The 16,315-nt window shown below is 45.4% G+C and overlaps 1 protein-coding gene and 1 long non-coding RNA gene across 18 annotated transcripts in view; one reads left to right on the top strand and one right to left on the bottom strand.

Moving 5' to 3' along the window:
* The window catches only part of RYR3 (ryanodine receptor 3), a 551,551-nt gene that overhangs the window by 318,934 nt on the left and 216,302 nt on the right, over window positions 1-16,315 (top strand). For all 17 annotated transcript variants that reach the window (XM_054027214.1, XM_054027212.1, XM_054027213.1 and 14 more), the window contains 2 exons: window positions 8,148-8,283; window positions 15,628-15,808. In XM_054027214.1, the coding sequence (XP_053883189.1) occupies window positions 8,148-8,283; window positions 15,628-15,808 (317 nt within the window). The remainder of the gene's footprint in view (window positions 1-8,147; window positions 8,284-15,627; window positions 15,809-16,315) is intronic.
* LOC128836698 (uncharacterized) lies at window positions 3,325-4,971 on the bottom strand. Its single transcript, XR_008444827.1, has 2 exons — window positions 4,485-4,971; window positions 3,325-3,647 (listed from the first exon to the last, which is right to left on the bottom strand). It is a non-coding gene; the product is annotated as an uncharacterized LOC128836698 (long non-coding RNA).

Below are 16,315 nucleotides of genomic sequence, written 5' to 3'. Positions count from 1 at the left end.
TGACATAGAGGATAGCCTACTGCTATTAAATTACTCTATTAGTTCAAGTGGCAGAGGTCTGTGCTGTGAATTGAAAGGTCCAACTCCTACTGATGACCCAGGTGGGGATCAGTGTGATTCCACATGCTGTAATTTCTGTTGCCTCATTTTGCTTTTAAAAAATTTTAGGAAATTACATGCAAAAATATGTGAAAAGAACATTAAGGTTGCAAAGTCAAGTACTCAAAAGTTAGGAAATGCTAAAGAGGATGGACCATCTTCTGGGAATCAATCAAGATTGTATAATAAATAACATTGTCTATGGGATCTCAGTCTCACTGGTTGCAAAGTTGGAAGGCATGAAGTGAAAATGCAGGAGATTGCAGGAAGAGAAAGGATGGTCTAGTGATAAAGGCAGTCAAAGGCTGCCCTACAGAATTGGATTCTATCCCTGCTTTTGCCATAGAGTTCCTATGTGATACTGAGCAAGTCATTTAAGACAAAATTTCTTGTGTTTGCTATGTGTGTCTTGTTTTCTGGTAGCCCAACTTGAGACATTTGGGTCCACATGCACAGAAGTGCTGAGTGCTCACAACAGTAACTGAAGTCGGTTGGAGCTGTGTTTTGAACATATAAAATGCTATAAAATTGCCAAGTACTCTGAAAAATTAGGGCTTATGTGTCTCAATTTGGGCACCCAAAATTAGGTGACATTTTTGATAATTTTGGTCTTAATCCCTCTGTGCTTCAGTTCCCCATGTGTAAAATGGGAATAACAACACTGCCTCCTGTTACAGCAGTGTTCTGGTGCTAAATTCATTAATGTTTGTGAAGTGTTTAGATATTAGAGTGATGAGCACCATATTAAAACCCATGAGGAAATTAATAATTGTGTATTCAATGCACGGTTTGGATGGTGTGCAGTAAATAAGGCCACACATGATTAAGATAAAATGAAATATTGATTATATATTTGGTGAGCACTGTCCATCCTGTATACTGAGGCAGAAGTCCTGTGGGGAAAAAAATGAGTTCATGTAATTAAAGATGGTATAAGGCGTACAGCTGGGGGTGGGACTGGGAGTGCAAATTAAGATTGAACAGGCAACCTTAATTTTGACCTTTTCCAAACTTTTGAGTGCGTGACTAACAACCTTAACATTCTTTTAATATTTTTGTATGTATATATAATATATATTAATTAGAATTAAGGAATATAGTGAAAAATTATTAGCCCACAGCTTGATGGTTGAGCCCTACACTAGGATAAAATACTCAAAGCAATGGTTTTCTATCATAAATATACTATTTGAAAAATCCTAGGAGAGAGAACTACTGGTTCTTCTTCAAGAGATGTCCCTGTGGGTGCTCCACTACAGGTGTTGGTGCGTCCCTGCGCCTTCGCCCGGAGATTTTTGCAGCAGTACTCATAGCGGCCACGCATGCTCAGAATCTGCCCCCCCCGCTGTGACTCTAGGGTAATAGAACGCATGCGTGGCCGGTCTCCTCAGTTCCTTCTCAACCGTCCCCGGCCTGAGACGGAGCTCAGCAGACTCATTAGAGAATCCTTCACTATTGCCTTAATTATCCTTTAGAAACCAGTTTTTTCTGTCAGTTTTCTCTGTTAAAATAGTTACTTACCCAGTTTATCTTAAAAAAAAAAAAAAAAAAAATTTTCCTGTCAGCCGCGGCTATGCCGGGCTCCACCGGTTTCAAGCGCTGTGCTATTTGTAAGGAAGCTATCCCGTCATCGGACGGGCACTCAAAGTGTATAAAATGTTTGGGGGAAGCTCACATTCCCCAAAAATGTGCCCACTGCTGTAAACTCAGCTCCAGGGCACGGAAAGACAGGGAGCTTAAACTCAAACTGCTCCTGCTTCAAAAATCTATCGGGTCAGTTTCAGACCCAGGCATTGAAGCCGGCTCCGCTACCCGACACAGCCCCCCCCCCTCAAAAAAGCTCAAGAAGTCTACGAAAAAGGGGCACCTTTCCTCACCGAGCAAGACTATGAGGCATAAAGTTTCTCCAGGCAGATCAACGATCTCTCTGCCTGTGATTCCTCGCCTCAGCAATTTTCACGAGCCAGGCTCCTCCGGAACAGCGCAAAAGCCGCCTGAGGCTTCAGCGCCGCCGAGAAGCTCCGGTGCCGAGGCATCAGGCTTCCAGTTGCCTGCCTCAGGGACGGCACCGTTCGGCACCGCGAATGAGACGGTGCCGACATTCTACAGCACGCCTCACCCGAGGCAGCCCGACATTTCTCGCCCGGCACCGACCGCGGCACCGACGCAGATCACAGCCAGAAGCCCCGATCGCAGGAATGCTCTTGTGCAGCAGCCTCTGTCGGCTCAGCTTTCATCTCCCGCAGGAGCTGCTTTCACTCATTTTACCCAGACAGCTGATCTGCTAGTATCACCTACCTTGCAGTCTCTGCTCATGAATGCATATTCTGTTTCGATGCCTGAGTCAGGATCTGAGCAGTTTTCCTCCAGTGAGGAGGAAGCAGATCCACAGGGAGTTTTTTCCCCATATCATGACTCCCAGCCCTGGACCCAGAGCAATAAGGGCTATGGAAATACTACCTCATCCCACTCTCAGGACCCTGCCCCTTGGGGGATGAACCCCTGGATGGCACCACCTATGCCCTACCCGCCACCATGGCAATACTGGACACCATGGACATCATACCCTCGGAAACACATGCCCCGTGGCCATTCGACCAGGCGCAACACTGATCCAGTGCCGTCTCCTAATGCATATGCTAGTGACACGAGACGCCTGGCAACACAGCCACGTTCCCAGGATAAACCTAGCCCTTCTCCTGGTCCAACAGATCCGGAGTTAGCACCGGAGGAAGCATTACTTCCCCTTCCTCCCACTCCCTCTGATGAATATACAAAATTCCAGGACCTCTTTAAGAGAGTTGCTAGTGACCTGAACATTAACTTGGAAGTGGTTCCCGAACAACAGCATGAGCTAACGAACATCCTACAGCCCCCTTCTTCCTCCAGAGTGGCACTTCCAATTAACGCAGCCCTTTTAGAACCCGCTAAGTCCATCTGGCAGACTCCAGCGACAAGCCTACCTACCTGCAAGCAAGCGGACAAGAAGTATTTTATTTCTCCAAAGGACTCTGAATTCCTTTTTACCCACCCAGCACCAAACTCATTGGTAGTGGACGCTGCGAACCAGAGGGCCAGACAACAGTATTCTCGTTCTGCCCCACCTAACAAGGATAGCAAACGACTGGACCTGTTTGGTCGCAAGGTCTATGCATCCTCCACCCTCCAATTTCGCATAGCTAATTATACTGCAGTCCTGGCAAAATACGACCATAAAAACTATAATAAGTTAATGGACTTTATTGATGACATTCCAGAACAAAGAAAACAACAGTTCAGAGCTATAGTTTCTGAGGGCCAAGCCATTTCACGCACCGCTCTCCAAGCAGCCCTCGATGTAGCCAACACAGCGGCAAGATCTACCGCTACAGCGATAGTCATGCGACGGGGCTCATGGCTCTCCTCTTCCTTTTTTCCTCGCGAAGTTCAGAACACAATTGAAGATCTTCCCTTCGACGGTGACAAACTCTTTGCTGCTAACACGAATGAAGTGCTTCATTCAATGAAAGACTCCAGAACAACCCTCCGGTCTTTAGGTCTCCAGACACCTACGGCAAGAAGACGACAATATCGATACCAACCATACCACTGGCCACGTTATCCCGCATTTACACAACCTTCCCATAGACCGCAGGAACAGCAACAGCCGCAACGTCCACGACCAAGATTCCAGCGACGTCGCCCAAACTCTACAGGGGCGCCTCAACCCCCACCAGCTAATAGGCAGATTTGAAAACTTGGTCGAGGGTTTAGAAAGCAATGCCCTCACTTCAGCCGGCACACCAATCTTTGGACACCGCCTACGACCTTTTTTCCAACAATGGAGGAAAATTACCTCCGACAAGTGGGTCTTAGAGGTAGTTACAATTGGATACGTCATCCCCTTCCTCTCCTTACCTCCCACCCACCCACCCTCCCCGTCCCTCTTCAGGGACCCTTCTCACGAGCAGCTACTCCTCCAAGAGGTGCAACATCTCCTTCATCTGGGAGCAGTAGAAATCGTGCCAGAGCGACACAGAGGGAAGGGTTTTTACTCCCATTATTTCTTAACGGAGAAGAAAAATGGGGGATGGCGACCAATCCTCGATCTCAGGCGGCTCAACAGATTCATCAAAAAGCAAAAGTTCAAGATGGTGACCCTCAATACCATAATCCCAGCGCTGGAGCAGGGCGACTGGTTTTCTGCCCTCGACCTACAAGATGCCTATTTCCACGTCACTATACATCCGGCCCACAGACGTTTCCTCCGATTTACCCTTGGTTCCACACATTTCCAATACAGGGTACTCCCCTTCGGACTATCTACAGCCCCCCGTGCTTTTTCCAAACTTCTAGCTGTAGTCACTGCTCACCTCAGGAGACAAGGGGTAATAATATTTCCGTACCTCGACGATTGCCTCCTCAAAGCTTCAACATTCGACGAGGCGCTCCGGTTCACACGACTCACAGTCGAGTGCTTTCTTTCTCTCGGCCTACAAATAAACAGAGACAAATCCACATTACGCCCCACCCAGCACCTTCAGTTCATAGGCGCAGACCTCGACTCTCGGACCGGGCTAGCATCGCTCCCACCCGATCGCTACAATTCCATAAAACAACTGACCACAACTATTCGCAACAGCCCTCAGGTAACTGCCCGAGACTGCCTGCAACTACTAGGTCACATGGCCTCGTGCACTTTTGTCGTCCAGAATGCACGCCTACACATGAGGTGCTTCCAAGCGTGGCTGGCAACGGTTTACAAACCGAATATGCATTCTTTAAACAAGACTCTCTCCCTGCCTACTCCAGTCAAAGACTCGCTACGTTGGTGGACCGTCCACTCCAACCTTTGTTCTGGAGTCCCGTTTCTTCAACAGGCTCCATCACGCATTCTGACAACTGATGCATCTATGACAGGGTGGGGTGCACATATGTCTCATCACACAGTACAGGGACTATGGTCACCAACCGAGACCTCCCTGCACATAAATGTACTAGAACTTCGAGCCATTCGCAACGCGTGCCGTCACTTCCTGCCACTAATCAAACATCATCACGTACGCATAATGACGGACAACATTGCTTGCATGTTTTACGTAAACAGGCAGGGCGGAGCTCGTTCCCATTCGCTGTGCACAGAGGCTATGAAGCTCTGGAATTGGTGCATTGTGAACAACATCCGGGTATCAGCTGCTTATCTTCCCGGAATCATGAACACCACAGCGGACGAACTGAGCAGACGCTTCCCATGGGACCACGAGTGGGAGATAGACGAGAAAACCATTCACAACGTATTCAGCATCTGGGGTTACCCAACAATAGACCTCTTTGCAACTGCAAAGAACAAGAAATGTCTCAATTTCTGCTCCAGAGCAGGACTGGGCAAACATTCCCTGGGGGACGCATTCATGATCTCATGGCACCGAAACCTATTCTATGCGTTTCCCCCGATACCAGTTCTCAACAGGGTTCTGATAAAAATACGAACGGATCGAGCCAAGGTGATCCTCATTGCCCCATCGTGGCCCAGACAACCATGGTTTCCCTTCCTCACCAGAATGTCAATCCAACCACCAATCTCCCTGCCGCTTATTCTGAACCTTCTATCTCAGCAGCAGCACGGTCGTTTTCTCCACCCCAACCTGTCCATGCTTCACCTCAAGGCCTGGTTCCTACGTGGTTCTCCCAACGCGAATTAGATTGCTCCGAACAAGTTCAGGAGGTGCTCCTACATAGCAGAACGCAAGCTACTCGCAAGACCTATCTTCAAAAGTGGAAACGATTCACACATTGGTGTTCTGCCAAACATCTTTCTCCTACCTCGGTACCTCTTCCGTTTATATTGGACTATCTCTTGGGCCTTAAGCGATCCGGCCTTTCTTTCAGCTCCATCAGGGTCCATTTAGCTGCTATTACGACTTTCCACGACAAAATTGATGATACGTCTGTCTTTGCTCACGCTACTACGAAGCGTTTCCTCAAGGGCCTACAAACCTTATATCCAGACATTAAACAACCGACCACCCCCTGGGACCTTCATGTGGTACTGTCTGCCCTAACTCAGCAACCCTTCGAACCCCTAGCCACGTGCTACCTTTTACACCTCTCCATGAAAACAGCGTTTCTAGTGGCAATTACTTCTGCCAGACGGGCAGGAGAAATAGCAGCTCTCATGGCTCATCCACCATATACGATATTTTTTAAAGACAAGGTTACCCTCAGATTGCATCCCAAATTTCTTCCAAAGGTTCACTCATCATTCCATATTAATGAACCCATACACCTCCCGACTTTTTTCCCGAAACCACATGCAAACTCCTTTGAAGCCTCAATGCATACACTAGATGTTCGCAGAGCCTTGTCATTCTATTTGGATAGAACCAAACCCTTTAGAACCTCCTCTAGACTTTTTGTCTCTGTTGCAGAGCGCTCCAAGGGCATGCCTATTTCTACCCAGAGACTCTCGAACTGGATCTCCCAGTGTATCCGACTGTGCTATCAGATGAAAGGGGTTGCACCTCCAGATGGCATTAGAACACACTCCACTAGATCTCTGGCTGCCTCCATCGCGTTCTTACGCAAAGTCCCCTTGGCTGACATTTGTAAAGCAGCCACCTGGTCATCTGACCATACTTTTGTTAAACACTATGCCCTTATTCAAGGCCCTTTATCTGACATACGCTTGGGCAGGGCGGTACTCTCGACGGCGTTCCTACCAGATCCGAAGTCCCTACCTCCTTAAGATACACTGCTTTTAAGTCACCTGTAGTGGAGCACCCACAGGGACATCTCTCGAAGAAGAAGAGGAGGTTACTCACCCTGTGCAGTAACTGACGTTCTTCGAGATGAGTGTCCCTGTGGGTGCTCCACTACCCACCCTCCTCCCCTCTACTTCGGAGTTGGGGGGCCTCCGTGGTAGAGAAGGAACTGAGGAGACCGGCCACGCATGCGTTCTATTACCCTAGAGTCACAGCGGGGGGGCAGATTCTGAGCATGCGTGGCCACTATGAGTACTGCTGCAAAAATCTCCGGGCGAAGGCGCAGGGACGCACCAACACCTGTAGTGGAGCTCCCACAGGGACACTCATCTCGAAGAACGTCAGTTACTGCACAGGGTGAGTAACCTCCTCTTCTCTTTCCTTCTTTTCCTCCCTTCCTTACCATCTCAAATTATCCTGCAGTATGGTACACATTAGAAGTTAATAATAAAATTCTATGGCCCATGTTTTGAAGGAGGTAAGACTATTCACTACATCTTACTATAAATTAACTTCCAACCTCTTCTTAAAGGTTCATCTAGTAGTTTTTGACATTTATCTTAGTAAGTAACATTACATTTGGTATCTATAGATTACAGAAATTCCAATTTGATTCTGGATGGATCTTTAGACTTTTTCAATTGTATATTGATCAATTTTTTGAAGAGTTTGAATATTTGTACTTCCATTTAGTTTGTTTTACCCTAATTATTATAATTCCCCAAAAAAGTCTGATTATGAAATCTCAGCTCTTTTGAATATCAACATTTCCATTGCATAGGCAGGATCAGGGTTTCACCCAGAAAGTTTAACAGCATTGTTTCACATTAGGTAACCTTGGATGTGGCAGGAATTTTGCTCTTGCTATGAGCTAGGAATCCAAAACAAGTTCTTAAGTTGTTAAATTTTTGTTTCCTAACTTTCTCTCTACAGTTTATTTAATATAGGGGGGAAAAATCAGACTTTCACAGTTCTTGATTCTTTGATTTTTCACCTCCAAAATTAAGACTCTGCCAATTGTTTTATGGATGTTCTGATCATGTAAATAGGCCGTCTTAAAAATAAAAAGGCTTTAGGTTTTTCATTATTTGATACAGAAAACTAAGAGCTAGAAAAATAAATTGATGCAATGTTAAGCATAACCACATTGTTTCTCAGAGGCAGGTCAAACCATTTGCTATATAAAAATATCTTGTAATTTATTTCTGATGCTCTATTTTGTTTCAAACATTGATAACATTATTAGAAATGTATTTCAAAACTAAAACATAACAAATGTTTAATACTACAAATGCTTATATTTAACAGGTTGTCACCTACTTGGCTGGTTGTGGACTTCAGAGCTGCCCTATGCTGGTAGCTAAAGGATATCCTGACATTGGATGGAATCCAATAGAGGGTGAACGTTACCTATCATTCTTAAGATTTGCTGTTTTTGTTAACAGTAAGTTTAAATCTTTGGTATCTTGATTATCTCCAGAGATGTTTTCTTAAATGTTTTAAGAAAACCTCATTTTTTACACATTTCTCTATCAGTAAAATCTAAATCTTTGAGTTATTTAAAGTATACTGTCTCTTTTCAAATGTAAGATTACTAGTGTGTTCCCTCCTTTATGTAATTATCATCATCTTCATAATTGTTATTTAACTGTATTTTTTCTTATATCACATCTTTTAATGCTCTTGCAAACTTTAGTTATTTAATAAAGTCTGGGAATACCTTCTTAAGGTAGGTAAATAAAATTATATGAATTTTAGTGGTGGGTAAACTGAGGTGCCAAGAGGTTAATGACAGTGTTTCAGGACGCACAGCGACTTCCAGCAACTGAACCGCATTAATGTTACCACTATGAGCGTTACACGCATGTCAAAGTGTAACTGTGCCACTTTGTGATACAAAATGCAGAATTATATTATAATATATCACAGTGAAGTATTTTTGTGTGAGTTTAGTGTTTGTGAAAGATGCTGGATAAACAATATTGAAGAATTTAGTCATCTCTTCTTTCTGTTGCCTGCCAATGTACCTTAATCCTGAAGCGAAGAAACAAACTCTAGAAGAGAAAAAGTAGTTCCTTCTCAATGTTCATTCATTTCTTGGACCCTTGGCTGAGACTGCTGATGAGGTTCACAGATAGCAGTTGGTGCTTGAGAATATGTCTACACTGCATGCTTCTTTAAGCAGCATGTAGTGTACATAAACATAGCTCCCCCAGCCCAGGTATGAATAGCAGCATTGACTGGGGGAGACCTGGCTTAGGAGAGTAAAGACATGCCCGAGTACACACCCTACCTGAGAGGGGGGCAAACTACGGCCTGCGGGCCACATCCGGCCTGCGGGCCCCTCCTGCCCAGCCCCTGAGCTCCTGCCCCAGGAGGCTAGCCCTTGGTTCCTCCCCTGCTGTCCCCCCACCCCTCAGCCTCAGTTTGCCCCACTTCAATGCTCTGGGTGGCAGGGCTGTGAGCTCCTGGGGCAGCGCAGCTGCGGAGCCCGGCCTGACCCGGTGCTCTGTGCTGTATGGTGTGTGGCTGGCTCCAACCAGGTGGTGCGGCTGCCTGTCCTGGCGCTCTGGGCAGTGCGGCTGTGGTAAGGGGGCAGGGAATAGGGGGGGTTGGACAGAGGGCAGGGGAGTTCAGGGGGATGGCCAGGGGGCAGGGGTGTGGATAGGGGTCAGGGCACTCAGAGGGCGGGTAATTGGGGCGGGGTGGGGGGGCAGTCAGGAAGGAGTGGGGGTTGGATGGGGTGGCGGGGGAAATCAGGGTCAGGGGTTCTGGGGGCGGTCAGGGGACAGGAAAAAGGGGTGGTTGGATGGGGGAGGGGTCCCCGGGAGGGCAGTCAGGAATGAGAGGAGGGGTTGGATGCGGTGGCGGGGGGCAGTCTGGGGCGAGGGTTCCGGGGGCTGTCAGGGGACAGGGAATGGGGGGTTGGATGGGGCTGGAGTTCTGGGGGGGGGCATCAGGGAACGGGGGGGTTGGATGGGGCAGGAGTCCTGGGGGAGCCATCAGGGGGCAAGAAGCAGGAGGAGTCAGATGGGGGCGGGGCCCAGGTCATGCCTAGCTGTTTGGGGAGGCACAGCCTCCGCTAACTGGCCCTCCATAGAATTTTGGAAACCGGATGCGGCACTCTGGCCAAAAAGTTTGCCCGCCCCTGCCCTACATGGCTCTCTACTTGCCCAAGCTGTGCTTCCCATCTACACTGCTATTTTTTAGCAGTGTAGTGTCCCACAACTTCCTCGCTGATGGAGCCCTTCCTCACCGTAGGGAAAGACTCAGGCAGTGGGAAAAGACGTTGTTAGCTCCCCATTGGTGGAGCCCTTCTCCTCAGCAGGGAAAGACTGCAGAAGTGGGGAAAGGCTCTGACAGGGGGGAGGCAGTGGGGAAAAGGTTGGCCTTTTAAATGTAATGCAAGTATTCCTAACGCATTTTAAATGTTAATTAACTATACAATGGGACTACAACTGTACAATATACCGATGAAAATCTGACAGGGTATAATTTTGTTGATCTTGTTTATTATAATATTAGATCACTAATCATACTAGTGAAAAGTTTGATGTAACACACAAGAGGTTAAAATGAACAAAAAGGACCAGTTCAGTTGTAAGCACAGTAATAGTTCAACATGCCAATTGTCCAAAATATGGTCTTAGTGGCCATACCAAGTTGGGGCTTGGAGCAGTACTAAAGCTTAAAAGGTCTGCTGATCACACTGATATCGGATTCAAACCTGGAGCCCACTCCTGAAGTTTTTGTTCTGTCCTTCCTCAGGCAAAATAACCATTGTTATAACTGGGAGCTTTGCCCAAATAAGGATTTCAAGGTTAACCCTCAGATATTAAAAACAATCGTGATTTTTTTATTTCATCACTTGATATGACAAACCATAAAGATAAAAAAGGAAACACTGAAGGCTAATTTCAATAAGTGTCTCAAAAGTACAAGGTTTCAGTGGTAGCCGTGTTAGTCTGTATCAGGAAAAAAAAAAAGGGCGTCCTTGTGGCACCTTAGAGCGTAACAAATTTATTTGGGCATAAGCTTTCATGAGCTAGAACCCACTTCATCAGATGTATGAACTAAAAAATACAGGAGCAGATATAAATACACGAAAGGATGGGGGTGCTTTACCAAGTGTTAGGTCAATCTAACGAGATAAATCAATTAACAGCAGGATACCTAGGGAGGAAAAATAACTTTTGAAGTGGTGAGAGAGGCGCATTACAGACAGTTGACAAGAAGGTGTGAGTAACTGTAGGGAGAAATTAGTATTGGGGAAATTAAGTTTAGGTTTTGTAATGACCCAACCACTCCCAGTCTTTATTCAGGCCTAATCTGATGGTATCTAGTTTGCAAATTAATTCCAATTCCGCAGCTTCACGCTGGAGTCTGTTTTTGAAGTTTTTTGGTTCAGACTCTCTGGTCACTCAATAACAGACCTCGAAGTGGCAATTCTTCAACAAAAAAAACTTCAAAAATTGAAATTGAGAAGGATTCTATTTAAAGACTTCATATAGCAAGCAAAACATATTTATCCCTACATAAACATATATTGAAAATAATCTGAGATACTTTTTTACTGCAGTTAAATTACCATGTCTAGAGGGCAGATGTATCAATCCTTGGTGGATTTGACATTCCGTAGTCACGCTGAGAAGATTTAGTTGCTAGATCGCAGGAGATATTCTTTGTGCCAGAACATAGACAATACAGTGTTTAGCAACAATCCCCATTTCTGTTGGACCACTGAAATAATATCACTTTATTTCATGAAAAACACTGGCTATTTAGAACAAATAATCTTTTAATTGGGGGGGAGGGGATTGCACTGAGTTTTATACGATCTGAATGTGGGGGAACCTGTTAAGTTAGTATTTATCCTTATATCAGTGCAGCATTGTCCCCTGTAGTATATTTTCTAAAGCTTTACCTGTCCCTGGAATCATTCATTTAATCAGGTATTTAAATTTTATGATTGATCTAGGTCACTAGTTGGAATATCGGCCCTAGTCGGCAATGAACAGAAAATTCTTCTTTGAGTGATTGCACATATGCATTTCATTCTTGATGTACGTGCACCCCATGCACAGTAGTCAGAAATTTTTATTTCAGTGGTACCCATCAGGGTGGCTTGAGCACCTCTGCTGTTGCACACCACTAAACTCCAATATAAAGGACCCAGCTGCCCCAGAGCATCTCAGTCCCTTCTTACCATCTGTGATAGTTGCCAGTACCGCAGCAACCTCCTTGGCCTCAGACTTTATGCCCCTGTTGGTACCATAAAAGGAGAAGCCTGCAATGTTAGCTGCTTTACGCTCTTTACTGACTTGGCACCATTCTCCAGTATAATTGGGAGCCCCCCCACCGCCCACCTTGGTCAGCAGAGAGTGATTAGTCCTCTGAATTGGAGATTCGTTCCTATGTTTCCCAGCCTTCGAGCCAGTCATGCTACTCCCCACCCAGGTGTTATTACCAGGGGTTGCCTTGAGCTCCTCAAGCTGCAATGGCTAGGAGTTACTGGGGCCCACCACCCATCCAATGGTTCTTTTGGAATCTGAAGATTCCCCCCAGTTTCCAAGTCATACATATGGCATTCCTGCTTTGTCTCCTCAGAGAGGCACAGGGAGTCTACTCACCAGACACTGCCTGTTCCTGAGTCCGGTTCTGGGCCCGGTAGTGAGCAGGAAGTGGTGGTTCAGGAGAAGTCTGCTGGACAGCTTATGGAGGAGGGACAGCCTCAACCTGTGCTGGCTTCATTGTCCTCCTCCCCGATGAGGCAGTTTCCTCGGGAGGCGTCTCATTCCCTTCTGATGATTATAGAGCTCACTTGCTCAATATGTGTGAAGGTGTTCACTGTGTCCACCCTCAGCCTTTGTTGACATTGGTGACAGATGCATCTGTGCTCATCTGGGTCCCCTCCAAACTCAGAGTTTATGGTCCTCACAAGACATGTCTCTACACATCAATGTCAGGGAACGAAGGGTTATCCGCTAGGATGCCAGCTTTTCCTATCTTATGTCCACGGAAAAAGCCTGTTTGTTCTCACAGACAACACAACGATGATGTTTTACCTCAACAGGCAGTGAGGAGCCTGCTCTTCCCCACTTTGTCAAGAGGCCATTCACCTCTGGAACTTTTGCTCTGCCAATTAAATCAATCTTGAACCCTCTCACCTTTCAGGGGTGCAGAGTGAGCATGCTGACCATCTAAGCAGATTGTTTACAAATCACCACGAGTGGTCTTTCTGCCTGGATGTAGCCAGGTGCATTTTCCATCAGGTCAGGTGCATTTTCTAGCAGTGAGGGAATCCCCAGATAGATCTATTCACAACCAAAACTGACAGGAAAAGCCATCAGTTTTGTTCCGTACAAGGTTGCAGTCCAGGTTCCATCACAGACACTCTCCGACTATCCTGGCTGAACAACTCTGCTATGCTTTTCCTCCAATTCCACTCCTACACAGAGAGTTGCTAAAGATCAAGTGGAACCATGCCTGGGTGATACTAATAGCCGCAGCATTGCCCTGGCAGCACTGGTTCTCCATTCTCATGGATCTATCGGAGAGGCTCTGATTTCACTTCCTATGGCCCCAGACATCATTTTGCAGTGTTATGGTTGGCTGTTCCATCCAAAACTGCAGGCACTTCATTTAGTAGCCTGGAAGCTCCATGGCTAAATCCTAGAGAGGAGTCTTGTTTGGAGCAAGTTTGGGATGTCTTGTTAAATAGCAGAAAGCCCTCCACCAGGGCTACTTATATTTCAAAACAGAAGCAATTTTCCTCCTGGTCTCATCAATTTGAAGTTTTGCCAATGCAGTACTCAATCCAGCATGTTCTGGACTATTTATTTTTCCAAAATATCAGGGTTTGGTGATTAGTTATATCAAGGTCCACTTGGCAGCAATATCAGCTTTCCAGCCTCACGTGGACAGCTGTTCTATATTTTCTAATGCTGTGTCAATCAGACTTTTGAAAGGCCTAGAAAGGTTGTACCCACAGATGAAGGAACCTGTTCCTCTCTGGGACTTGAACTTAGTTTTGTTTAAGCTTATGGGGCCTCATCTAAGCCTTTAGCAATGTGCTTCTTAGTTACACTTGTCAATGTAAGTGGCTTTTTTTGGTAGCCATCACTATGGCCTGTATGGTTGTTGAGCTGTATCTCTGACATCTGAACCTCCTTATACAGTTTTCTTGAAGGATAAAGTATATCTATGCCCTCATCCAAGATTTCTCTCTAAAGTGATATCTCACTTTCATATTAACCACTTGATTTATTTTCCTACAATAGAGATGAGCAATGCCTGTACACCCTCGATGTCAGAAGGGCTTTGGTGTTCTACTTAGAACTAAACAGTACCATTTGTCAGCCCAACTATTTGTGGTCATCGCAGATGGGATAAAAGATCTCCCAATCTCTTCACAAAGAATTTCAACATGGATATGTTCATATATGTTATGTCCTGATTGGCATTTCTCCATCAAGCAGAGTAACTGCTCATTCGACAAGATCTCATGTGGCTTCGATGGCATTTCTTATGCATGCCCCTATCCAGGAAATTTGTAGAGAGGCTACCTGATTTTCAGTCCACACCTCTGCATCCCATTATGCCATCACTCAGTACTCCAGAAACTATGCTAAATTTGAGCAAGTTGTACTCCAATCTGTGTGTACATCGACTCCGATCCCACCATCTGCTTTATAGCTTGTTAGTCGCCAAGTGTGGAATGCTAATGCACAATCACTCAAGAAAAAATAGTTACTAAACTTCCATAACTGTTGTTCTTTGAGAGGTGTTACACATGTTCAATCCACGACCCACCGGTCTACTTCTGTGCAGTGGGGTTGTCCAGCAAAAAAGAACTGAGGAGACTCTGGGATGGCTGGGCCCTTCATACTTGGATGCATTAGCACACAATGGCAGAGGGCGTTTCAACCATCCTGGCAGAACCACTGAAGGAAAAGTTTCCAGTGACTGCACAGGCCGCACACATGCCAAGAGTGGAATGGACATGTGCAACACATCTCAAAGAACAGCAATTACAGAAGGTTAGTAACCATTTTTGTTATCTTCTAGTGATGGTTTAATTATTTATGTGAAATGAGTTCTCAGTCCATTTCCTGCATGGATACTTCAGAAGCTACTACCACAATTGCTGCCTTTGTCAGCAGTCTCAGAAGAGAGGGCAAAGACAGAAGTAGTCCTGGAAATGAATTCCCCTGGCAACCCTAGAAGTCAATCTTCTAGGTTAGGGTTGTTGAACTTTGGCCAAGGCAGTTTGGGGACGTTTACATTGTCATTCCCTGTATAATAACTGCATTTTTAATTAAGTAGAAGATTTATCTCTGGTGCTATAAATTTAGCATTTTTCCCTTTTAAAAAAAGTTTGTTTCTCTCTCTCTCTCTCTATTATTTTATGTTCTGTAAAATTTAGGGAAAAATCCAAACTGTTCATAAATTAGTGTCAAGTATCAGAGGGGTAGCCGTGTTAGTCTGAATCTGTAAAAAGCAACAGAGGGTCCTGTTGCACTTTTAAGACTAACAAAAGTATTGGGAGCATAAGCTTTCGTGGGTAAGAACCTCACTTCTTCAGATGCAAGTAATGGAAATACATATATGGATTTCCATTACTTGCATCTGAAGAAGTGAGGTTCTTACCCACGAAAGCTTATGCTCCCAATACTTCTGTTAGTCTTAAAGGTGCCACAGGACCCTCTGTTGCATAAATTAGTGGTTGCCTTTCAGAAGAATGTATTGGCTTTTATATAAGAGGCTAACATGTCCTGTTGCTCTTTAGGTGAAAGTGTTGAGGAAAATGCCAGTGTTGTTGTCAAGCTCCTTATTCGACGCCCAGAATGCTTTGGGCCAGCTCTTAGAGGAGAAGGAGGAAATGGTTTGCTGGCAGCTATGCAAGGAGCTATTAAGATCTCAGAGAACCCAACTCTTGACCTTCCATCTCAGTGCTATATAAGAGAAGTGTAAGTAAATGTTATATGCTCTTTTGGCAAATGCTGATGTTTCATTAGCTGAATTATTAATCTTGTATACTACAGTAGTACCTAATGGCTAACCATGTTTGCCCCATTGTGCTAGGCACTGTATAGACACAGAGCAGCAGACAGTCCCTACCTCAAAGAGTTTACAGTGTAAATTGATAAGACAGACAGAGAGGGGACAGGGAAGGATAACACACAAGGAGAGTGAACAGTGTGATAACAGCAAGTTTCATGTTAGCTCTATGATTGCTTTTTATGATGGGTTTAGTTAGGAGGGGATCAGCAAATGGAAGGAAAAGTGAAGGGAGAGAGGGCATGGAAGGGAAAGGGGATATAGGGGACAGGGCAGGGAAGAATAGGGTAGAGGAGCAGATATGGTGTGAAATTGAGGTGAAGAGATTGTGAGGGTTGTGGGGAACAAGAGGGTTAGAGCACACACACAGAGCCAAGGAGCACTGAGCTCAGAAAGTCCCGTCAAAATTGTACGAC

This window comes from Malaclemys terrapin, chromosome 4 (genome assembly GCF_027887155.1).
Source record: "Malaclemys terrapin pileata isolate rMalTer1 chromosome 4, rMalTer1.hap1, whole genome shotgun sequence".
Classification (NCBI taxonomy): Eukaryota; Metazoa; Chordata; order Testudines; family Emydidae; genus Malaclemys; species Malaclemys terrapin.
This window is presented reverse-complemented; position numbering and strand designations above follow the sequence as displayed.